The sequence below is a fragment of the Balaenoptera ricei genome, chromosome 6 (assembly GCF_028023285.1).
Source record: "Balaenoptera ricei isolate mBalRic1 chromosome 6, mBalRic1.hap2, whole genome shotgun sequence".
NCBI lineage: Eukaryota > Metazoa > Chordata > Mammalia > Artiodactyla > Balaenopteridae > Balaenoptera > Balaenoptera ricei.
This window is the reverse complement of record NC_082644.1, coordinates 34,707,436-34,734,205: the sequence shown is the minus strand read 5'-3', so window position 1 is coordinate 34,734,205 and position 26,770 is coordinate 34,707,436. Positions and strand designations below refer to the sequence as shown.

Here is a 26,770-nt window from a genome sequence, read left to right as displayed (position 1 = left end):
TCCAACTATGCTAAAATGATGCCTGGAATGAGACTGGAATGAAATATAAAATGCACCAAAATAATAATGATGGGAGAATGTATGGCTATAGGTGACATTTCTTTCCATCTTTAGATTTTTATATTATGGCTATTATATTTTTAAAAAGAAAAACAAATTATAAAGGGTTTAAGAATGAACATGTACTTTAAACTGTAAATTAAAATAAGTTTTTATTCAAAGCATCTTTTAAAATTACAGCATGTTTATTCTTATGCTGTTAACTCTGCCAAACTACCACTTAGCCATATGAAGCATAAAACACTTCAAAAATTTGAATGTAAACCACATTTTTAAAACAAAAAGCAGTGTTAACACACCTCAAATTTTAGATGCCAATGTATTTTGTCCAAGTATACAGCTTATATCAAAAAAAGAACATTTTAAATATTTCTATAGTAAATAGTTGTAATAATTTCTTAAAACTTCCAATTATACAAATAAAAAGTTTGTGAATATAACTATTATAGTTGGCAAAAGCTGACAGGATAAACAAACAAAAACTCTTACTTTTGAAGGCCTTAAATTTTATTATCTGTGAATTGGCAAGTATTTGTATTTTTTAAATTCTTACTGCACTTCTTTCTTTAGGTAAGCTCATCAAATTTAAAATTTTAAATTTCCCAAGACTGACGACGCTTTTTATAATTCATTTAAGTCATATCTGAGAGGAAAAATTCTAGAGAAAAATGTTGAAACCTAAACCAAGAAAATTCAGATGCTATAGTCTCTCTTACTTGCTCATAAGTGCTCCAAGTTAAAATTCTATATACCAGATTACAAACAAAATTCTTAAACCATTACAAATATAAATTCTCTTATTACAAAAAAAAAAAAACAATCCCTCAAGATTTGTAATTTACTGTACAGAGGAATTACATTTTTAAAGTATGTCCTCATCATACACATTATTTGTTACTATCATCTTTCATACTTTTGCTCCATTTCAAGACATTTACATACCTCCCCTTCCCCATGGCTACATATTTTAAACTATCTGTGTACTGCAACACATTGGGATTTTGAGATAAAGAAGCCTACATTTTAGATAATGTTTAAACTACATCTGTAGGCCACTACTTCAATACAAAAAAGAAAAAAAAAGGCGCTGAAGAGCCCATATTTCCCTCTCTTATTCTGAAGTTTACTCCAATTAAGCAATCTATGAAATTACCATGCTATGATGTTATTTAATTTAATTTCTGCTTAAAACAAGTTAAAATGATGGAGGCTTATGCCTACATAAAGGAGGTGAACTACTCAGCTCTTGATTTTTCTATTCATGCTTCAGTACATAAAGTGGTGTTTAAAAACTTCATCTATTTTGGAAAAAATGATTTAAAACCACCACACAAGTTAACACACTTGCAGTTAAAACTATTCCAGAAGCCTACTTATTTGAGTCGCTAATATTTTCTGCAGTGTTTAACTGATAGCTAAATTTAGTGAACACAAAATAGCTTGGCATGTTATTCTGAAGTAAAGCAAGAAGGTGGCTTTATGCACTGAAAATATAAATAGGAGGCTTCCATTTGCTAATAATTCTAAACAAGCAGTACATTTAAATTTAGTGTTTGCTAACAAAGGATCTAAAACAGTTCACTACAAAACAACCCTGTAGATGTCCCTTTTATTAAAAAAATCCAACTGCCAAATCTCATTACAGGGCCCATAATATTTTTTAAAAATACCAATTACCAAGTTACCTAGACTTTGCAAGATTAATCATTCAATTTCAGCAAATGAGAAACATGAAATGTGCAAAAGTTCCCAAGTTAATAAGCTAAGGGTGACAAGTGCTTTCAAACCTAAATATCACAGTGAGTTGTAAAGCCTCAGAAAGATAGAATAAGACTGATTTTACTCCAATTTTGAAAATTCTGAACTACTGTTCATCTTACCAAGGTGTTCAAATACCTATTTTCTTCCAAAGTTGGTAAGTTAGAAAGTCTTCCGAAATAGTCAGTTTTCCATTTCTCTAGTCTTATTAGGCACACTATTTTGCAATTTAAAAATATATATCTTACACACATCTTATACTTTCTTGCTTGTTTCAGTGTTTACAGTATTGTTAAACATACTAATATACATTGTTAAAAATGATCTTATAAATAATCTATTTAAACCTTCTTTGGCTACATGTACCATTCTTTTTTTTTTTTTTCATACAAGTGTCTTATTCAGAAAGTGCTTCCTGTGAGAACTGCTTCCAATGAATGCATTAAACTTGCAAAATCTAGCTTCCCACAATATGTAGTTTTCTACCCTGTACTAGAAGTCCCATATTTACAAAATATTTTAAACTTTACAACAAATCCATTACCATATAAAAAAAGTGCAATTCTCTCTCACCCCATATTCTGGGGCAATGACATTCTTCATAAATTTCTACAGAATAGCAGCCTATGATAAGCAAATAAGGTGCTTAGCTTATGCCCAAGGATCTACTTTTTAAGTACGCTGGGCAGTACTTTTGTACAGTGGAAAGAGTCAGTGTTCTGGCTACTGGCGGAGCGGCGCTCCCGTCAAGTTTGCGAGCTCGATGAGAGCGAGGGCTCCGTGCAGGCGCTCCCGCTGCTCCTGCAGCCGCCGCTGGGCACCGCTCTTCTCATCGTCCTCCTCGTCAGACTGAAGGTACTCCAGAGGGTCCTGCTGCTCCTGATCTGCCTTCTGAACCAGCTTTCCTTTCAAGGTGGGAGTACGCTGCTCTCGTGTTTCCCAGTACCTATATGAAATGCATCCGTATTACTTATACAGTATACATAACATTCTCAAATGTTCACTTTTCTTTAAAGAAAAAAAAAGGGGGGTCTCTACTACAGTATTATTTTATGTGTTTCAGTTTATAAAGTTATAAAGTGATTTCGCATACATCACATGTTTTTCCATAACAGAGGAAAAAATTCAAGTTCAAGAAGTTGAAGGACTTGCTCAGAATAACAAAATCAACAAGTGGGCAGTTCTGGGTCTTATACTCAACTCTCTAGTCACGTGTTTTTGTCATTAAACTATAGCTGCCTTAAAGACCATATGTGAAATGGACTAGAATAAAATATAGAAACAGTAGAATAATCATTAGAAACCCATTTATTCTATCCACAGAGGGATGATGGCTTCTGACAAAGTTAACTATGAGAAAGTTTAAACCCACAAAATAGGACAAATGGATTAATATGTGTAACACATAGCACTTATTCAAGAACTTAAGAGCACCATCATTTTCTATTACATAGCCAACTGATAATTCACAAGAGAAAATGCAAATGTTCCACCTTTTTTGATAACCAAAGAAAGGCATATTTAAATGACAGTACCATTACCTACAAAAATGTCCATTCAAAGACTTGTATATTCGTGTTCATAGCAGCTTTATTTGTAATAGCCAAAAACAACATAAAGGCCCATCAAGAGCTGAATTAATAAATAAGTGGAGGTGCATCCATATAACAGATTACTGCACAGCAATAAGAAGGAATGAAATGATACACTCAACAACATGATGACTCTCAAAATAATTATGCTGACTGAAAGAAGCCAGACGAACAAGTACATACTATATGACTCCATTTGTATAAAACTCTAGAAAATGTGAACTAACTATAGTGACAGAAAGCAGATCAGTGTTCTTTGGGGTGGAGGAGGGCAGGGACATGCAGGGACAATGGATTACAATGAGACATGAGGAAGCCTGTGAAAGTGATGGGTTAAGTTCACTATCTTGATTTTGGTGATGGTTTCACAGGTGTCTACATATGTCAGAAGGCATCAGATTATACACTTTAAATATGTACAATTTATTGTGTGCCAATTATACCTCAATAAAGCTGTTTTTAAATTTACATATAAAAAAAAATACAATTACCAGATTTCAGGAAATCCAGACTACTCAAACTAGAAAAGTTTTGGAAATACTCAGAAGTATAAAAAGAGAAATGCAAACAGTTCAGTATGACTTGAAGGACAACTAAAAAAGGAAAATAGCAAAATAGCAAAATACCTTAGCAAGGTCAGCAAGGACTGGGTAACGAAGGGCTTTGAATGCTATAATAAAGGGCTTAGACTTAATATTGAGCATCATATTAGCATTTTAGAAAGACTCCTCTGGCAGCAGCATGGAGAATGGATTGAGAAGACTGAAGTGGCTGAATCTGATAATTGTTAAGGAAGTAGAATCCATAGGTTGGTCACTGAGTAGATGGGAGAAAAAGAATAAACACAAGGATGACTAATAAGTTTCTGGCTTGGGCACAATTAGATATAATGGGGCAGTGGGGGCCAGGCAGGAGGAAGAGGGAGGAAGGAAGTGATGCAGTACTCGGGACAAATATATTCCCTGTCCTTGTGGAGCTTACGATCCAGCAGGGAAGATAGCCACTGAACAAGTAAATGTGCGAAGGAGGTTTTGAGAGGGAAAATACAATGTGTTATAAAAGCATCTATTAAGTGGATTTAACCTTGTTTGTTTTGGGGGTTAGTGGGCAGGTTAGGGAAGAACTTCCTGAAGTAATGTTTAACCTGAGTAAGAAATGAAGAATGAGCAGAGTGGCTAAATGAACAGGGAAGTGAGCACAAAGGCCTGGAAACAACAGCAATAGTGCTGTTGAGAGACAAGGAGGCCGGGTGGCTGGAGACAGCTGTGTTGCTAGAGGGAGGCAGAGCCACAGCAACACAATTAGGGATTCTAGACTTTATCCTCAGTACAGAGGAAGCCAGTGAAGCTAGGGAGCGGCACAGTCAGCTGCTGCTAGTGTGTATGTGATAGATGACTCCTTAAATCAAAATATCCTTAGAGAAATGTTTTTATACTGGTGCCGTTGTTGCCATTAAAAAAAATTAAACTGGGTGCTTTTTGGAATTTTACTTTAGAATAACATCTAGTCTCTATCCCTCTAATAATCAACACGTAGCTAAATCCAATATAAAGAAAATGAAGAGGGACTGCATTAATGACAAATGAAATACAATACATAAAAAACATTCTTTTCAAATGGGGTAAACTCTTGCTTTTAAAATAAATTGTGGTCTGAGCACTCAGACTAATTAATATTATATAGTAGTTTTCTATCACACAGATCCAAATAAAACTCCTAACAATTCTGTGGTTTCAGGAAACAAAGTGCCATTTCAAGTTATTTTATAAAATGTGTAGAAAAGCGACTTATTTAAACTGAATGAACTGTCAAAGTCCCCAACTTCAACCCACACACTGGGCAGTGTTCTGCAGTAGACTCCAGAGAGAGCCTTACTTTGCCAACCACTCGGCGGCAGCCTGGTTGTCCACAGCCTGGGGCTTACTGAGAGCATCTGTGGGCTCCTCTCGCTTCAGCCTGGCATAAGGGTGCTTCGGACAGTGGCGGTTTGCATGGGTGAATCTGCTTAGGCAGCCTTCAAAACACAGAAGGAAACAGTTATCAGAATCTGGACATCCAGCAGACATGGAAAATGTTCAGTTTCACTGGTATCCGAGAAAAGTAAATTAAGATGATGAAATTTATCATTCTATAACTTGAGGAGAAAAAAAATAACCCTAAGCTGATATTATCAATGCCACTGAGAGGAATGTGAAGACGGTTCTTTCACCTTGGTCATCGCAATGTAAATGCATTCAACCCCACTGGAAAGTGATTTATTAGCACAAGTCATAAAAATGTTCAAAATCTCTGACCCAAGAATTTCATTCTTGGACTCTAGCATAAAAAAAATCCCAAAAGGTAAACAAAAGTTTAAGTAGGAAAACATGCCCCTCATGTTTGTTGGTAACAAGCAAATTTTAAAAACAAATTAAATATTTAATAACTAACATTGAGGCAATCATTGTTCATATGCTAACGCATATATATGGAATCTAAAAAAAAAAAAAATGGTACTGATGAACCTAGTTGCAGGGCAGGAATAAAGATGTAGACATAGAGAATGGACTTGAGGACACGGGATGGGAGGGGAAAGCTGGGGCGAAGTGAGAGTAGCATCGACATATGTACACTACCGAATATAAAATAGTTAGCTAGTGGGAAGCAGCAGTATAGCACAGGGAGATCAGCTCAGTGCTTTGCGATGACCTAGAGGGGTGGGATAGGGAGGGTGGGAGGGAGGCTCTAGGGGGTGGGGATATGGGGCCATATGTTTACATATGGGTGATTCACTTTGGTGTACAACAGAAACACAGTATTGTGAAGCAATTATACTCCAATAAAGATCTATTTAAAAAAAAGAAAAAAAGAAAACCACGGAGAAACAGAACAAAACTGTACTGAATTTCAAATATAACTGTGTAAAAATGTACATAAGAAAAACAGCTTAAGAAACTATGAAATTACCAACAGTAGCAGTGTTGAGCTGGTAAAATCCACCCCACCCCCGCTCCTCCTGTACTGAAAATTTCGACAATAATGTGCTTCTTTCAGTTTAACAGTTAAAAAGTTTAAAACCAAAGTAAAAGCCTACTCTAAAGGCTGTATTTACTTGTATAGATTTTCCTACAGCATACAACTGGATATAGCATTTTTAATTGCCCTTTAAGATTTTCACCTAAAAAGAATACTTTATTTAAAAATCAGTCATTTCCTGGAAATCGAGCATGGATCACAATTAACAAGGAAGAAAACTTATGAGGTTTGATTAAATCTTTCTCAAAAATCTCGCTTCCCAAAAATTCAAGCAAAAGATATTTTAACTCCCAACTAGCTATTCCATAAACTTAACTCCTAACACCGTACCATTTTCTGAACAAACAAAAGGTTTTTCTCCGGTGTGAAGACGCTGATGGGTTTTGAGCTGTCCACTTTGAACAAAGGCTTTTCCACAGTCTGGATAGTCACACAGATAGGGTCTCTCACCTAAGTAGACATATGTTATATATTATTTCTGAGACAATAAGGTGAGAAGGGGAAGGGGCAGGGAGAGAGAATCAACCTTTATGTAAGTTACGACTGCAAACAACAATTAAAACATGTCACAGCCTCTGCAGAGCTGCAAGTGGAAGTGCTAAGGGCACACTTCGATGATATGAAGCATCTATCCACTTGGAAGCACAATATTTTCTTTAGGCGTTGAGCTTTTAGGTACCCAGGTTCAAATCCTTGAAGTTATCATCTTCAACTTATTCCATATTTTCGCCCCACAATCCAAATCGCTAGCTCTTCTTGCTGATTCTTTAACATGTCTGCCACTCCTGCCTTCCCACTGCCACCTCCCCTGGTCAGACTGGTAGCCCCTCCCACCTAGAATGAACCCTGGCAGGCCTCTAGTCTCTGACCTGCACAGCACTTCCAGAATAGCTGCCATGCAACTACCCTCTAAAATTACCCCAAACCCTACTATACTTCTTGAACAACTGAAAATTATCTGCTGATTTTTAAATGGTCCTCTAATACCTGCACTATAGCTACTAGGTTAGGGAGCAGGGTTTATCTTTACTTCCCTCTTGGAGATTCATTCCAGCCATGAGGCAGTTCCCCATCTTCTACTCATTGAAATCCCTATCTTTTCTGCCCATTCAAATCTTCCCAATCCTGTAGTCTCAGTAAAGCTCCTCCCTACCCCCCAACCCCCGCCTCCAAATATTAAGCTACATATCCCTTCACTAACTTAGTGTCTATGTTGTTTATGTATCATGGTACTCTCCTTATACAAAGATGCGTAACACCTTGTACTCCATTTCAATTTCTATATACAACACAGTGCTGGGCTAAAGAAAGTACTCAAAAAGGTTGTTTTTCAATCATGATTAAACTTATTATTTCTTGAATAAACATTCTTTGGTCAACAATTATATACTGGTTCTTCCCATATGACTCAAAGAACAGTAATGAGTCTTCCCTAAATTTCTCATTATTTAGAAATGTACTAAATGAATGTGACAGTTGGACACAAGTTAATAAACATAGGATAAAGTAAGACAAAAACCTTTTACGAAGCATATACTATTAGAGCTTAACTATAGCATGGAGATCTTCGGCTCAGTTCCCTGGCATACAGTGTAGTAAGCCTGGAAGTACTGGGTGACACACAATGGGTTAGTGGTAGATCAGGACTGGGACTCAGGCACCTTTTTATTATGCCACATGGTCTTGAATCTTGACAACTGATTTCACACTGGCAACATGTACTCTACAGCTGTGTACCAGTTATTTGGGGTTATTTCAGACTAAGTAGATTGAAAAAATACAAAAATTCTCAAAATCAGATATTCATTCAATAATAGTTTTACTGAATGATACCTAAAGTCAAAACATCTTGGCCACCTTAGTTTATAATGATTCAAAATTAAAATTTTACCCTTTTTCAGGGATTTAGCTAAGAAAACTGTATTCTAGCACACCCTTAAAATATATCTTTTCAAAAACGGAAAGAAAAAAGAAACAGGTGATGACCATAAACATACTGGAACAAACAGGGGACTAAGGGTTAAAAGCCCAAGTTCTAGACCCATACTGACCAACAGAAATAGAATGAGAACCATTTCTGGTAGCCACATTAACAAAGTAAAAAGAAACAGGTGAAATTAATTGATAATATACTTTATTTAACCCAATATATCTAAAATTCTATCATTTCAATTTGTAATCATTATCAAAAATTATTAAGGGTATCATTTACTCTCTTTTTTTCATACTAAGTGTATTTTAAACATCCTGCTCATCTCAGTTTAGACTAGCCACATTTCAAGTGCTCAAGAGCCACATGTGCTACTATACTGGCCAGTGTAGTTCTAGAATTAAGGGTATGAGAAGTTGTAAGTCAGTGGTAATTGGGTGTTTTCGTGCCTCAGTTTCCTCATCTGTAAATTATTTGATATCATTATTAGAACCACATGGCTCCTTCTGAGTGGGACCAACTTTCTCTATGGAAAGAACAAGCCCCTCTTTATATTATCTTTTTGCTCTCTATATGGTATTTTTATGGTATTTTAAATGCAAGTATAACTTCTCTACACAAATAAAGATATATGATAGTCTTGGGATAGCTACCTACAATACACTTAATTCTGAAAAATTATACTTCACCTTAGATTTAATAGTTAGGTCAAATACCTTGAGGACTGTAGAAATTCTATTAAAAACTTGACTATAACTGATTTAGGATTTGGCCTACAAATCAGTTTTAACAATTATACAGACAACTTAAGGGCATATCAAGTAAAATTCGGGTACATAGAAGGATAGAACCAAATTTAGTAATAACATTCCTGTGACAACTACATTAATTACCATGATAACTTTAGAAATCACATGGTATCAATGTTCAGAAAACTATCCCTCCCCACCAAAAGAGAAGCTGACTACACAGTGCCTGTTTTAAAAACTTTACAATAAGGAAATGTAAGATAACTAAAAATTAATTTATAGGCCCAAACATCAAATCAGCTTTCAGTTAAGTATCACTTTTGGCACTCCGTAAATTTGCTCAGCTTACCTGTATGAGTCCTTTTGTGAGCCTGGAGCGATTTCTCCCGTGGAAACACCCTATTACAGATGTTACAACGTATTCTGCTGGACGAATGCTCTCCTTCATTTATTAAATCCCGTACAGTATCTGCTCTGGGTCTACCACGTCGGATTCCATCCTGTTAACAATTTGCAAAAACATTAATATAATTTCTCGGACTCCACTCATTAAAACAAAATATCATAATACAGGCATACCTTATTTATTATGCTTCACTTTTTTTTTCAATTTTTGAATTTTATTTATTTTTTTTATACAGCAGGTCCTTATTAGTCATCAATTTTATACACATCAGTGTATACATGTTAATCCCAATCGCCCAATTCATCACACCGCCACCACACCCCCACCACCGCTTTCCCCCCTTGGTGTCCATATGTTTGTTCTCTACATCTGTGTCTCAGTTTCTACCCTGCAAACCGGTTCATCTGTACCATTTTTCTAGGTTCCACGTATATGCGTTAATATACGATATTTGTTTTTCTCTTTCTTACTTCACTCCGTATGACAGTCTCTAGATCCATCCACATCTCTACAAATGACCCAATTTCGTTCCTTTTTATGGCTGAGTAATATTCCATTGTATATATGTACCACATCTTCTTTATCCATTAGTCTGTCAATGGGCATTTAGGTTGCTTCCATGACCTGGCTATTGTAAATAGTGCTGCAATGAACAGTGGGGTGCATGTGTCTGTTTGAATTATGTTTTTCTCTGGGTATATGCCCAGTAGTGGGATTGCTGGATCATATGGTAATTCTATTTTTAGTTTTTTAAGGAACCTCCATACTGTTCTCCATAGTGGCTGTATCAATTTACATTCCCACCAACAGTGCAAGAGGGTTCCCTTTTCTCCACACCCTCTGCAGCATTTGTTGTTTGTAGATTGTCTGATGATGCCCATTCTAACTGGTGTGAGGTGATACCTCATTGTAGTTTTGATTTGCATTTCTCTAATAATTAGTGATGTTGAGCTTTTCATGTGCTTCTTGGCCATCTGTATGTCTTCTTTGGAGAAATTTCTATTTAGGTCTTCTGACCATTTTTGGATTGGGTTGTTTGTTTTTTTAATATTGAGCTGCATGAGCTGTTTATATATTTTGGAGATTAATCCTTTGTCCGTTTGCAAATATTTTCTCCCATTCTGAGGGTTGTCTTTTCGTCTTTTTTATGGTTTCCTTTGCTGTGCAAAAGCTTTCAAGTTTCATTAGGTCCCATTTGTTTATTTATTTATTTTTATTTCCATTACTCTAGGAGGTGGATCAAAAAAGATCTTGCTGTGGTTTACGTCAGTGTTCTTCCTATGTTTTCTTCTAAGAGTTTTATAGTGTCCAGTCTTACATTTAGGTCTCTAATCCATTTTAAGTTTATTTTTGTGTATGGTGTTAGGGAGTATTCTAATTTCATTCTTTTAAATGTAGCTGTCCAGCTTTCCCAGCAGCACTTATTGAAGAGACTGTCTTTTCTCCACTGTATATCCTTGCTTCCTCTGTCATAGATTAGTTGACCACAGGTGCATGGGTTTATTTCTGACCTTTCTATCTTGTTCCATTGATCTATGTTTCTGTTTTTGTCCCAGTACCATATTGTCTTGATTACTGTAGCTTTGTAGTATAGTCTGAAGTCAGGAAGTCTGATTCCTCCAGCTCCGTATTTTTCCCTCAAGACTGCTTTGGCTATTCGGGGTCTTTTGTGTATCCATACAAATTTTAAGATTTTTTTGTTCTACTTCCATAAAAAATGCCATTGGTAATTTGATAGGGGTTGCATTGAATCTCTAGATTCCTTTGGGTAGTATAGTCATTTTCACAATATTGATTCTTCCAATCCAAGAACATGGTATATCTCTCCATCTGTTGGTATCATCTTTAATTTCTTTCATCAGTGTCTTATAATTTTCTGCATACAGGTCTTTTGTCTCCCTAGGTAGGTTTATTCCTAGGTATTTTATTCTTTTTATTGCAATGGTAAATGGGAGTGTTTCCATAATTTCTCTTTCAGATTTTTCATCATTAGTGTATAGGAATGCAAGAGATTTCTGTGCATTAATTTTGTATCAAAATTTTGTATTTTGGATTGATCCCTTGATCATTATGTAGTGTCCTTCCTTGTCTCTTGTAACATTCTGTATTTTAAAGTCTATTTTATCTGATATGAGTATTGCTACTCCAGCTTTCTTTTGATTTCCATTCGCACGGAATATCTTTTTCCATCCCCCCACTTTCAGTCTGTATGTATTCCTAGGTCTGAAGTGGGTCTCTTGTAGACAGCATATAGATGGGTCTTGTTTTTGTATCCATTCAGCAAGCCTGTGTCTTTTGGTTGGAGTATTTAATCCACTCACGTTTAAGGTAGTTATTGATATGTATGCTCCTATCACCATTTTCTTAATTGTTTTGGTTTGTTTTTGTAGGTCCTTTTCTTCTTCTGTGTTTCCCACTTAGAGAAGTTCCTTTAGCATTTGTTGTAGAGCTGGTTTGGTGGTGCTGAATTCTCTTAGCTTTTGCTTATCTGTAAAGCTTTTGATTTCTCCATCAAATCTAAATGAGATCCTTGCCGGGTAGAGTAATCTTGGTTGTAGGTTCTTCCCTTTCATCACTTTAAGTATATCATGCCACTCCCTTCTGGCTTGTAGAGTTTCTGCTGAGAAATCAGCTGTTAACCTTATGGGAGTTCCCTTGTATGTTATTTGTCGTTTTTCCCTTGCTGCTTTCAATAATTTTTCTTTGTCTTTAGTTTTTGACAGTTTGATTACTATGTGTCTCAGCGTGTTTCTCCTTGGGTTTATCCTGTATGGGACTCTCTGCACTTCCTGGACTTGGGTGGCTATTTCCTTTCCCATGTTAGGGAAGTTTTCGACTATAATCTCTTCAAATATTTTCTCAGGTCATTTCTCTCTCTCTTCTCCTTCTGGGACCCCTATAATGCAAATTTTTTTGCATTTAATGTTGCCCCAGAGGTCTCTTAGGCTGTCTTCATTTCTTATCATTCTTTTTTCTTTATTCTGTTCTGCAGCAGTGAATTCCACCATTCTGTCTTCCAGGTCACTTATCCTTTCTTCTGCCTCAGTTATTCTATTGATTCCTTCTAGTGTAGTTTTCATTTCAGTTATTGTATTGTTCATCTCTGTTTGTTTGTTCTTTAATTCTTCTAGGTCTTTGTTAAACATTTCTTGCATCTTCTCAATCTTTGCCTCCCTTCTTATTCCGAGGTCCTGGATTATCTTCACTATCATTATTCTGAATTCTTTTTCTGGAAGGTTGCCTATCTCCACTTCATTTAGTTGTTTTTCTGGGGTTTTATCTTGTTCCTTCATCTGGTACATAACCTTCTGCCTTTTCATCTTGTCTATCTTTCTGTGAATGTGGTTTTTGTTCCACAGGCTGCAGGATTGTAGTTCTTCCTGCTTCTGCTGTCTGCCCTCTGGTGGATGAGGTTATCAAAGAGGCTTGTGCAAGTTCCCTGATGGGAGGCAGTGGTGGTGGGTAGAGCTGACTGTTGCCCAGATAATCAAGTTCTTACTTCTTTCTGCTCGTGTTGGAGGGTCTCCTGCAGAGGCGGGGGGTGGCTGTGGCTCACCGTGGGGACAAGGACACTGGCAGCAGAAGTTCTGGGAAGTACTCCTTGGCGTGAGCCCTCCCAGAGTCTCTATTACGCTTCACTTTATTGCATTTTGCAGATACTGCGTTTTTTACAAATTGAAGGTTTGTGGCAACCCTGTGTTGTCAGATGGTGATTAGCATTTTTTAGCAATATTTTTTAGAAAAATGTTTTTAAAGTGTTTTTTATTTAAAGTAATTTTTAGACATAATGCTACTGCACACTTAAGAGACAACAGTATTGTGTAAACATAACTTTTTATTCACTGGGAAACAAAAGCTTGTGTGACTAGCAGTCTGGGACTGAACCCATAACATCTCAAAGGTATAACTGTAAATAATTTTTTGAAACCATTCTTGAGTGACATCAGTGAAATGGCAGAGTAGGTAGTTCCAAGGGCCCACCCCTCCACAGATCACTAAGAAGTCGAGCAAAAACTGTTCAGAATCAGCTTTGTCACAACTCCAGAAAATGATGAGAAATTTACAGCAACTCAGAGAACAATGAATCAAGAAACACGCAATGTAAAACAGTAGGAAAGCTTTGCAGCGCTTTTTACAGCCCTTGCCCCACCCCTTCACTCAGTGGTCTTTGAAGATTACTGCCTTCATTCTCAGTGTAGGAATCTAGTCCCTGGTTTAAGAAAGAACAGAGAAGACTTTACTCTGAAAGAATTTTGTTTGTCTGTTTTGCCCAGCCTGGGGGCTACCTGAAGGTCTGACACAAGATGCTTGTCTTTGTTTTGCTAACTTAGAACTCTCTCTGGGCAGAAAAGTGGCTACACAGAGGGCATCTCTCAAAAACCTTGTAAGGGCAATAACAACTTGCTGCCACCTGGGGGAAAAGATTTCAACTAAGGCACACAGACACACCCAAAGCCTGGGAGGAAAAGCTGGGGAGAGAATTCCTCGGGAAATTAGGGCACTGAAAAGTGCCCACATATCCTAAAGACAGGAATTTAGGAAGCCACACACTTGCCTGCCCAGCGCAGGAAGCATACTCAGAAAAGACCTGAAAAGAACATAAGTTTTCACCTCTGGCTGATCTTTAGGCTCAGCACAAGCAAGAAATGAAGGCTAAGACAGACTTGTAAACAGTCTGGCTAAGTACAGAAGGAGAGCTACAGCACAGACCATTCTGCAAAGTTAGAAGGGGTTTTTTCCCCCTTTCTTTTCTTTTCTGTTTTGGTTTTTTGGGGTTTTTTTTTTTTTCGGCATTCAAGATCTCTCTCAAAATATGAGCTGACTAAAGCTAAAGAAACAGACTTTAGAGAACAAACACAATAAAGAATAGAGTTTACAAAAATAGTTTAGAAAAGTCACCAAACAACTACAAACCACAGCACACAACTAAAACAAACTCTGAGGAGAGAGAAGAATCTGATTTCCAGAGTTACTACTTTATAATATTCAAAACACCCAGTTTTCAACAAAATATTACAAAGCATGCAAAGAAACAAAAATATTAACTCCCATACATAGGAGTTAATTTCTCCTATGAGGAAGCAGACATTGGACTTACTAGACAAAGATGTTAAACTGTATTAAATATGCTGAAAGAGGTAATGGAAACAATGCACAAAGAACAAAAGAAAACCAGGAGAACACTGTTTCAACAAACAGAGAATGTCAAAAAAGAAACAAATTATTTTTAAAAATAGAAATTCTGAAACTAAAAAATACAATAACCGAAATGAAAAAAATTCACTACGGAGTCTTAATGGCAGATTTGAACTGTCAGGAGGAAAGAAACAGCAAATTTAAAGACAGGTCAACTGAAATTATCCAGTCTGAGGAACAGAAAGAGAAAAGAATGAACAGGGCCTATGATACCAGTAGGACATCAAGTGTCTTATGGGTCCATTTGGGCTGCTAAAACAAAATACTACAGACTGGGTAACTTATAAACAACCAAAGTTTATTTCTCACAGTTCTGGCAGTTGTAAAGTCCAAGATGAAGGTGCTGGCATGGTCAGGTTAGGGACTACTTCCCAGATCATAGCCAGTGCCTTCTTGCTGTGTCCTCACATGGCAGAAGGGGCAAGAGAGCTCTCCAGGGCCTCTTTCATAAAGGCACTAATTCTGTTCATGAGGGCTCCACCCCCATGACCTAATCACCTCCCAAAGACCCCACCTCCTAACACCATCATCTTCGGGGGTCAGGATCCAACACACGAATTCTGGGGGACACCACAGCATCAAGCATACCCCCCCACACACAATCGGAGATCCAGAAGGCAAGAGAGACTAGGGCAGAAAGAATATTTGAAGAAATAATGGCATAAACACAAAGACGGATATACATGGAGACATAATCAAAGTATCAAAAGACAAAGACAAAGAGAGACTCTTGAAAGCAGCAAGAAAGAAGCAGTTTATCACACATACCAGTCCTCAATAGGAATAACAGCTGATTTCTCAGGAGAAACTATACAAATCAGTGGGATGACATGTTTAAAGTGCTGAAAGGAAAAAAAAATCAAACAATAATCTTATATTCAACAAAACTATCACTCAAAAATGAAGAAATTAAGCATTCCCAGGCAAACAAAAGCTAAGAGAGTTCATTGCTAGACCTGCCCTACAATAAATCTAAAGGGAGTTAGTTCTTCAGGCAGAAATGAAAAGACACTAGACAATAACTCAAAGCCATACAAAGAAATAAACGACACCAGGTAACTACATAAGCCAGAAGTATTGCACTTTGGGCTTATAACCCTTCTTTTCTTTCCTATATAAAAGACAAATGCCAAGTATATTAAAAAATAATAAATCTTTGTTAATGGGAACACAATATAAGATGTAATTATGACAACAATAACAAAAAGAAAGAGGGACAGAAATATATGGGAGCAGAACTTTTATATACTATTGGTGCTAAGGTGATATTAATTCAAAAAAAAAAACAGAAAAGGAAACAAGAAAGGAAAGAAAATGGTACACTACAAAAAAATTCAAACCCTAAAGAAGGCAGTAATCGAAGAATTGATAAACAAAATAAGTATAACACTATAGAAAACAAATAAAATGGGAGAAGTTCTTCCTTGTAAGTAATCACTTTAAATGTAAATAGATTAAATTCTGCAAACAAAAGGCAGAGATTGGCAGAATGGATTTTTTTTTTAAATGAAGCAACTATAGGCTATCTACAAGAAATTCACTTTAGAGCCAAAAACATAAATAGGTTTAAAAGTGAAAGGATGGAAAAAGAGATAACAATTATAAACACATGCACACCTAACAACAGAGCTCCCAAGATGTACGAAGCAAAAATTGGCAGAATTGAAAATAAAGACACAGCTCAAATATAGCTGGAGACTTTCACTTTCAATTAATGGATAGGACAACTAGACAGGTCAACAAAGATATAAAAACAGCAGAATATCCATTTTTTTCAAATGCACATGGAACATTTCCCAAGATAGACCATATGTTGGGCCCAAAGCAAGTATCAATAAATTTTAAAAGACTGAAATCATCCAAAGCATCTTCTTTGACATACTTGGAATGAAACTATAAATAACAGAAAGAAAACTGGAAAATTCACAAATATGTGGAAATTAAATAACACTCTTAAACAGCCAATGGGTCAAAGAAGAAATCACACAGGAAATTAGAAAATACTTTGACACGAATGAAAATAAAAACACAACATATCAAAACTTATGGGATACCTTTCTAGGACTGGAAGGCTTAATATAAGATACCACTGCTACCCAAAGTGATATACAGATTCAGTGCAATCCCTATTAAAATCCCAAAGGCCTTTTTTGCAGAAATGGAAAAAGCAATCCTCTACTCATGGAATTGCAAGAGGCTCCAAGTAGAAAAAACAATACTTTAAAAGAACAAAGCAGGACTCACACTTCCCTATTACAAAATTTACTGCAAAGCAATGGCAATTAAGACAGTGTGGTACTGGCATAAGGAAAGACATAGGCCAATGAAACAAAATGAGAATCAAGAAATTAACCCTTATCCTATGGCCAACTGATTTTCAACAGGGTGCCAAGAGCATGCAATGGGGAATGAATAGCTCTTCAACAAATAGTTCTGAGATAACTGGATTTCTACATGCAAAAGAATGAAGTTGTACCTCACACAATATATAAAAAATTAACTCAAAATGCATCATACACCAAAATGTCAGAGCTGAAACTTTAAAACTCTTAAAAGAAAACAGGGATAAATATTCATGACCTTGGATTTGACAATGGATTCTTAGATGTGGCACCAAAAGCATAAGCAACAAAACAATAGATAAACTGGACTTAAAATTAAAAACATTTGTGTCAAAGGACATTATCAAGAAAGTGAAAAGACAACCTATAGAATGGGATACAATACTTGCAAATCATATGTCTGATAAGGTTTTAGTATCCAGAATATATAAAGAACCTTTACAACACAACAACAAAAACTCAAATAAAAAATGGGTAAAGGACTTGAATAGACATATCTCCAAAGCAGTTATATGTATGGGCAGCAAGCCCATGAAAAGATGCTCAACATCATTAGTCATTAGGGAAATTCAAATCAAAACTACAACTGAGGTCAATTATATCTCAGTAAAGCCTGAAGGGAAAAAAATTAAACACACACACACACACACACACACACACACACACAGTGAGATACGACTTCACACCAACTCAGTTATACTCAAAAAAAAAAAAAACCAGGAAAAAAGTAGAAATAAGGTTTTTTTTGTCAAGAATGTGCAGGAACTAGAAACTTCATACATTGCCGGTAGGAATGTAAAGTGGTTTAGCCACTGTGGAAAAGTCTGACAGTGTGATACAATGTCATATACATATGTACATATACAATGGAATGTTATTCAGCCATAGAAATGATACATGCTACAAGGTGGATGAACCTCAAAAACAGTATACTAAGTAACAGAAGTCAGACACAAAAGGCCACATATTTTATGATTCCATGTAATAAAATGTCCAAAATAGGTAAAACCACAGACAGAAAACAGGTTGGTGTTTTCCAGAGACTGCCTATAGAGGGGAAAAGGGAGTGACTACTTAATGAATACAGGAATTTATTTTGGAGTGATGAAAATGTTTTGGAACTTGATATAGGTGGTGGTTTCACAACATTGTGAATTACTAAATATCAGTGAATTATACTTCAAAATGGTTAATTTTATGCTATGTGAATTTCAGCTCAATTTTTAAAAAAACTAAAGAGCTCTGAACATACTATGGACTTTAGTTAATAATATACCAATTTGGTTCATTAATTGTAACAAATGTATCATATTAATGCAAGATGTTAGCAATAGGGGAAACTGGATATGTGGTTGATGGGAACTCCCTGTACTGTCTTAACATTTCTACGTATGTAAAACTAATCTAAAATAAGCATTTCCTTGAAGAAAAAAACTTTCTTTCCAGGTAAGTTAAATTTTTAAACATATAAATGAAAGAAAAAAAAAGAAAAACATAAAAAACACCTACATCCAAACTGAAGATGTTTTTACTGCTGTCAATATAAAAACCTAAAGCCTTCCCAAAGCTTAAAAACATCAGCCTGAAACCTTGATAATAAGCCCCAGCAAAATTCCCTTCAATCAATTTTCACCTTGAAAGAAAAGCTCAATCTCCATGGATGAGTTATCTTATAGGATAAGTCATGTCTAAAAAATTCTTAGATATTAAAACCTATTTCTGCAACAGCCAAGAGGTGGAAACAACCTAAATGTCCACTGACAGATGAATGGATAAAGAAAATGTGATATATACAATGAAAAATTATTCAGCCTTAAAAAAGGCAATTCTGCCATATGCTACAACGTGGATGAATATTAAGGGCATTATCCTAAGTAAAATAAGGCAGTCACAAAAAGACAAATACTACATGATTCCACTTATATGCGGTATCTAAAATGGTCAAACTTAGAAACAGAAAGCAGAATGGTGGTTGCCAGGGGCCATAGAGAGGGAGAAAGGGGGAGCTCGAGATGGGTGCAGTTTTGGTTTAGTAAGATGAAAAAGTTCTGGAGTTCTATTAAAACAATGTTCATATAGTTAATACTTTAAAATGGTTAAGATGGTAAATTTTATGTTATGTGTTTCCTGCCACAAAAGTATAAAAAGAAAAAAAAATGTGAGGGGACTTCCCCGGTGGTCCAGTTGTAAAGAATCTGCCTTCCAACGCAGAGCACACGGGTTCGATCCCTGGTCAGGGAACTAAGATCCCACATGCTGGGGGGCAACTAAGCTGGCGCCACAACTATTGAGCTCGCATGCCTCAACTAGAGAGCCTGTGTGCCTCAAACTACAGAGCCCACATGCCCTGGAGCCCGCACGCCACAACTAGAGAGAAAAACCTGCAAGCCACAAGTAGAGAGAAGCCTGAGCACCAAAACAAAGAGACCGCGTGCCTTAATGAAAAAAGATCCCACATGCCTCAACAAAGATCCCATGTGCCACAACTAAGACCCGATGCAGCCAAAATAATAATAATAATAATAATAAGGGAAAAGAATGTGAGAAAGCACTGTGGCAGATTATAATATTTTTAAAATATTCACTGCTCCTTCTGCACTGTGGACCCCAATGAAGCCAACTTGGCCATATGACTTTGCTTTGACCAATAAAATGTGAATAGAAATCACATGTGTGACTTCTGAGCAAAAGCTCTAAAAGCCATCACAAGGTTCTACCATCTCTCTTTCCTCTCTGCCTTGAGACTCGCATGTCCCAGGTAGGGGATGTTCCTCCTGGGTCCCAGAGTGAACAGGATGAAGAGCACACCTGCTGTTAACCCTCACAGGATACGTAACACGAGCTTTGTTTAGGTTGAGATTGAGATTTTGAGGTTCATTCTGCAGCATGGTTTAGCCTAAGCTAACTGACTCAAGCACATTGTTAATACATATTTGTTAATGGGATAAAGATCTCATCAATTCTCCACAATAATTGTATAAATTGTTGCTGGTTATGATCATATTATGAATAATTGTTTTAAACAGTTTTTAAAATGTAAAACAAACACAGCATCTATGATCCATAAAAATAGCAGATGATTTGTTCTGTTAAGAAAGAAATGGAACATGAAATAAGGTTAATTAAAAACCTTAGCAATACAACTCCTCTGCCATGAAAGGATCATTTCCCTAATATTTTTTAAATACATAAAAACATATTGTTGACTCTATTACAATTTGAAATAACTGATTTAGTATCAAATACTATTTAGTATCAAAATTTTAAGATTATCCATTACTATTTTCTCTGTTTCTAGTTAAAAAAAAAATTAACAAGCATGTTTAATAGTGGGGGAAGATTTTTTTTTTGAAGTTAACTATTTGGCTGCCTCCCAGTAACTCTAAGATCTTGTTTCATCTACACATCATACTTGCATTTTCCAAGTGAGAAATAAAGAGCTGAAAAATGCAACATAATACAACATCCCAGCCATATACAGGTAAGACTTCACTAAGTGCATTCTTTCAACTAAGAAAATTAAACAAGGCAAGTAATCATCTAATACCCTAAATAAATGAATAAATAGCATCTTTTAACCATATACACAAAAACAAGCAGTGTCACTTAAAGAGGACCCTTTTCATTTTAGCCTTAGCAATAAGAAAAGCATGTATCTATGTACATTTTGACAATAATAGAGTTGACTCATCAGCAACTAAGTGTACCTGTAGCTTAAGAGAGAAATCTTGTCAAGACTGCTTGATTATTTGCAAAAAAAAAAAAGTAAAGTTAAAAAAGAAACTCTAAGACATCCTATTGCTATTATATGGCAACTGCTGCAAAATAAGCTACTAGAAAGAAGAAAAATGAATAAATCACCAAAAATGTTTGCATACTTCAGCAAGTTTAATTTTTAAAACAATCTCAGTACCTCCGGAAGATAGTGATTTTGAAAGTGTTTCTAAAATATTTCATGGTAAATGTTTTGTTTTCAATGTCAATAACTTTAAAGTTATTTAATAAAATTTGAGTTATTTCTCAAGCCACTTAGAATAATGTACACATTTACCTAGGCTTTAGAAAAAGTTATGTTCAAACTTGATACTCGTGTGATTACTAAAAAGACTAAAAGTCCTCAACACATTTTTATACAAAGTAAAATTCAAATAAACTATACAGATACAACATGGAAGGAAAAGAAAAACAGTTCTCAGAGGGAGGCATGTGTACCTTCTCACTTTCATGAGAAAATGTAAATAGATCTTATTTCCCTTTTCGAATTCAGATTTAGATCCGAATTTCCTATGGCTCGCATTATCTGCTTCCTAACTCTATCTCCCACCTTGACCTATCTGGACCACTTTCTAAGTCTTAATTTGTATCTATCTATTGTACTGTGTGTATTCTCATGATGCATCTCAATCGAGATATAGGTAGTTATGAATAGTGTGTATTATTTCATAAGTCTACTTGCATCTTCTTCTTTTTTTTTTTTTTTTTGGCCGTGCTGCCTGGCGGAATGTTAGTTGCCTGACCAGGGATCAAACCTATGCCCCCTACAGTGGAAGCGCAGAGTCCTAACCACTGGACCACCACCAGGGAATTCCCTACTTGCATCTTCTTAATATTAAAAACAAATAAATAAACCCCTAAAGTCAACACACACATGATAAACACAGAAGCAATATCAGGTACAGATTAAGAGTAAGGGCTCTAAAAAGTTCCAATCAGTTCTGCCACTTATCATATGATGTTAACTTAATCTTGGGGACTTCTCTAATTCATCCTTTTTCATCAGGTAAACAAGGTAAATTAATTAAAGAATTCAAAACAATCAACACAGAGTCTGGTGGTTTGCTCTGCAAGGCAATAAATAACAAATGGTGGCTACTATGTTCACGTAACATGTTAACATGACGTTATGTTTAAACATGGTACTGATCAAAAACTACTGTGTACTAATCAGCTGTTTGTAAGGCTATGTGCAGTCTAGATGTTTAAAGTGATTGGTGATAGAAAGGGGAAACAGGATAGGCAGCTGGCGGGTCCTAAAGTGTAAGCGGTATCTGAGGATGTGCAGAGAAGCCAAACTACACAGGTCCCAAAGTGGAGAAGTAACCTCATGAATGCAGTCTGAGTAAAGGGCACAAAATATGGAGGCTTGGAATATCATTTGGCGGATGAAAATTAGACATTCTCCCTTCCTGCCCAGAATTCTACAACCTGGGAAGAGACAGTGCTAATATATAACTATATCCCAATAGTGCTAAACAATCTTGTGATGAGGGGCCAAAATAAGTTGGTAGAAGATGGATGTTCTCCTCACAGGCGGGGAGGCAGTGTTGGGCGCAGAAACAAACAAGAAAGCAAGCAAAAGCTGACACCAGGTGTGTAGGACTCAGATGTTAACACCTCCCCTGGGACAGGTGGCATCAAATAGACAGTAAATGAACACAAAAGTTGTTCTCAAACCCACAGCTGTTATTGTCTCTAACCCACACACTGAGAGAAGGGGGTAGAGAGAAGCATGTTATTGGCACCAACTATATTACAAACTTGTCTTCCCAAAAAGTGAGCAGACTCAGCCAGCATGATTCACCTATGATGTATATGGAGATAAAAGAACTACGAGTACTTTAGAGAAGCAAAACAAAGTAAAGGAGGCTGGAACTCCCAACCTTTAGTCTAGAATGTACTGATCACAAATCAAACTAGGTAACTTCCTTAAATGAAAGTATATTCCAGAGGGCACAAAATATGGAGGCTTGAGGCTCCCCCTCAAGTTGCAGAAACTAAATGAATGAATTTTTGGAGCTGTATTTGGATTGCTTCATTGATAAAAGGACACGTTAAAATCAATTTGTCTACTAATTTATGAAACAGTTATGGCATGAAAGACGGTGAGGAGGAAAAAAAGTGAAATATATAAAAGCCTTTTCACTTTTAAATGTTTTTCATAACTTGTGTTATGTTTTACTTCTGAAAAGAGGTAGATAAAGTGGAAATAAAATTCAAATCTATGCATTATTAAGAATGTTTTTTAAAAGGTTTATGTGAAGATAAAACTGTTTTAGCCACCCCCAAAAAAAGTATAGATTTCACTTATCTATTATAACATTAATCTTCTTGGATAATCCAAAATTAGATTCAGTTATAATTAAGGATAAAATAATAGATGCAAAATCTTCTATAAGTAATTTGTGCATATATATCTTTATGTTGCTCAACCATATAACCTACTACATATATATTTTTTTAAGTACTAAACATGTAAATACGTTAACACAGAAAAATATCTAGGATACCCAGCCATCTTACTAAGGGCTACCTAGAGACAGCACACAATGATTGTTCACTTCACAAACTCAGCACTAATATAAATATTTCTACTGCTTCTTCTTTCAAATTTTTACTGAAGTGCAGCTTCAAGAGTTGAAGTGTGTCAAGGCATATAGCTGTATAAATGTATAGTTCTTTAATAACAATGCCATTAGTAACAAAGTGTATCAATTTCCTCAGGGCTCAACACAGTGTTTCAACATCTTTGCTACTGAGTGTAAAATGATGATAAAACCTGTTTCAATTTTTATAGTATTTGCCAATATAGACGTACTTATCAACAAGGTGATTTACTTGTTTTATCTTTAGCAAACTGCTTATCTTATATAGCCACTTAACAAATAGAATCTGAATATTAACCTTATATTAGCACCATTCATTACACAAATACTTAACTGAGCACATTTATTCAGCATTTACCGAGTATAAGGTATTAAAGTCAAATACGTCTACCAGAGAGAAATTGTCCCGGCGCTCCTGGAGCTTACAGTCTATAGAGGTAAGTATATGTCAGCATGGAGGCACCTCCAACACATGCTTCAGGACTAGGAGCCACAAAAACTCAACTACAGTACCAGCGTTCCCGCTACCTAGCTGTGTACCTTGGGGAGCTCCCTTCACCAATCCCTCTAAGCCTCAATTGCCTGATCCGTAAATTGTAGGTTTGAATCCTTTCCAGCTCTAATACAGTCTGAGACTCCAAGCAATTCGAGGTTGGTGACAACAGCGTCCCATTCCACTCTGAGCTCTCAGAACCTAGCAAAGTTGTACGCTGGATGCGTGGAAGACAGCGAGGGCTCAACTCCCGCTGGGGAAGATTCCCCTAAGTCCCTTCTTGTTCTTCGGCTATCTCTACAAGGCATCTTTAGCAGGGTCGGGGTATCTGCGGTGAGGAAGAAACTGCGCAATCGCTCCCCCCCCCGCCCGCACCCAGAGGAACAGTTCAAGGCCTGCGGCCCCTTCCCGCCCTCTCCCGCCAAAAAAGACTCAGCGGTGGGCCGAACGACTGGCAGAGCGGGTTGACCGTCCCCCTCCGTGACCCCAAGGCCACGCTCCCGCCTACTGCACCTGCTGGCCTGTGCCCTCTGGTCTGCTGGGCTTCCCCACCCCACGGGCGGGTGTCACGTGACTGAAACCTAGCCCCGCCCCCGGGGGCAGTTTTTTGGCGCGCTGCAGTGACGTCAGCGTCCTGTCACCCGCCAACGCCCCCGCCCCCGCCAGAACGACCTCGCGTTTTAAACTCGGCCCCGCCCCGCCCGCCGCGTCTGCGGGCGCTGCCGGCTCCCGGGCCGCGCCGTTAACGGGCCCCGACTACCCCAAGCCCCGCCCGCGCCGCTTACCTTGAGGTGCCCGCTGTCCGGGCTGCTCGCTTCCTCCTCGTCCTCACCTCCTGAGGCGGCGGCGGCCGAGGCGGTGGGCGGGGGCGCGCCCCGGCCCCGAAGCCCTGGGTGCTCTGCGGCGGCGGCGGGCAAGGCAGCCGAGGCGGCGCCCCCGGCGGCTCCGGGGCTGAGCGTCACGTTGTGCGCGTTCTCGCCCCAGCGCCACGGGTACACCATGAAGTCACTGAAGCCGGGGCTGGTGGGAATAAGCGGTGGCGGCGGCTCCGGCTCCCCTCCGCCGCTGCATGTGGGCTTGATTGGGGTCGTCCTGATGACCGACACCAGCACCCGCTTCGGAGAGTCCTGGCAGAAGATGACGGGCGGCGGCTGCGGCGGGTTGTCAGCCATCGGCGCCTCCACACCCCGGATCATTGCCCGGCCCCGATCCGCAGCTCCGGCGGCCGTGGGCCGCACTCCCTGAGCCCGGGTCTGGCCCTTTGCTCCGCTCGCCCGCGCTGCTCCGAGTCGCCGGCTCTCAGTCCCGCTGGCTCATGGCAGGCGGACGTTTCCTGGAACCCTCCTGCGCGGCGGCCAGCGAAGGAGCAGAGCCGCTCGGCCTGCACCAGGCTGCCAGGGCCGGACCCCAACCCTGGGTCAAGCCCGCCCTCCACTCTTTGTGCTCCCCAACGCAGGCTGCAGCGGCGGGAAGCAGCGGGCGCCTTGCCTTGCGATGACAGGAAAGCAGGACGCGCGGCGCCGAGCCCCCGAAAATAACAACCTGCCGCCGGGGTCCCTGCTCCAGTTTTTCCCGCGTTACATTTCGCGCCTGGGCGGAACCAATCACCGCGAGTCCCCTGCCCGCTGGCCGCAGCGGCGAGTGACAGGACATGCGAGCCAATAGCTGTGCCTGGATTTCTTTCTAGCTGGAGCGGGGCGGAGCCAGACCTGCGCGCGGGTCCTTTCTGCCACGCTATTGGCCGCGGCTCTTGTATTTTTTTTCTGCCTGAAGAGCCAACAGCGTTCGAAACTCCGGGGGAGCGCGCGACGTCTGCACTCGCCCAGACACACCCTCCAGTAGCCCCGCCCCTGCTGTCCTTCCGCGCGGTTAGTCAGGGTTGGAGGCGCGCTGGGGGCGACAGGCAGGGGCGGGCGGTAAGGGAGTTGCTGATTGGAAAGTTATCAGAGAGGGGGCGGGCCAGGGGTGGTAGTTGGCCAGCGGGGGCGCGCGTCTGCCGGCCCCACCCGCCCGTGGCTGTTGGGCTGTAGTTCCCGCGCGGCTGGGAATTTAAAGGGCTGGGGCCCGGGCTGCCCGCCCCTGTCCGTGGCTCCCGCCACCCGCTCTAGGGGGACCGAGGCCTTCTTACTGCAGTTTCTAGTAGACACCAAGAGGTGCGTCGTTTCTTAATGGTTCCCATCTGCCCAGCTCTTGGACTCGCTGTGAGTTGACTCTCTCCGCACCCCCGACTCGCCCCAAGGCTGAGGTGGGCATCAGTCCCAGCCTTCGCCTCCCCGGGCCTCGGTTTCGCAGCTGTGTAAAGTGGGGTAGTTAAGGAAGTCGTCTCTGAGGTCCCCGTGTGCTGCTCGCGGCTCGGAGGGGACACGAACACAGGCGTGTGTCCATTCTTACACCCGGGACGGATGCCCCAAAGACGCCAGAGGACTCCCCGCCCTCCCGCTGTGGTTCCTCACCCGTCCGGGGCCGGCCCTTCATCCCCCGTCTGGAAGGGCGTTGAGCTGTGGGTGCCCCGGAGGGTTCGGGTCATTCCCGACTCTGCCCGCCCCCGCCTCAAGGACCCCACCCCGCACCAGAGGAATCCTGAACGACCGGAGTCCAAGTCTGACAGTCACCCACCGAGGGCCAGTGTGGGCTCGGAAGGGGATGGGGCAAAATGGGATGTCCAGCCTCGTATTCACTAGAATGTGAAAGAAGTGACTGTGTTTTGTTTTGTTCTTTGGTTTATTGCCAGGGCCGAGCCTGACTCATGGTAGACTTTCAATAAATATTTGTTGAATAAATGAGTGAATATTTGGTAGTTAAAGGTTAGGATTGGTAATTAGAACAGACCTGCGTAATAGCTGAGT

General features: G+C 39.1%; 1 protein-coding gene across 1 annotated transcript; it reads right to left on the bottom strand.

Annotated features, from left to right (window-relative positions):
* Nucleotides 1-193: 193 nt before the first annotated feature.
* ZNF367 (zinc finger protein 367) lies at nt 194-25,185 on the bottom strand. The gene is made up of 5 exons (XM_059924455.1): nt 24,710-25,185; nt 9,454-9,604; nt 6,756-6,875; nt 5,286-5,424; nt 194-2,764 (listed from the first exon to the last, which is right to left on the bottom strand). The coding sequence occupies exons 1-5, from the start codon at nt 25,118-25,120 to the stop codon at nt 2,542-2,544; spliced, it is 1,044 nt and encodes a 347-aa protein (XP_059780438.1). The 5' UTR covers nt 25,121-25,185; the 3' UTR covers nt 194-2,541.
* Nucleotides 25,186-26,770: the final 1,585 nt, after the last annotated feature.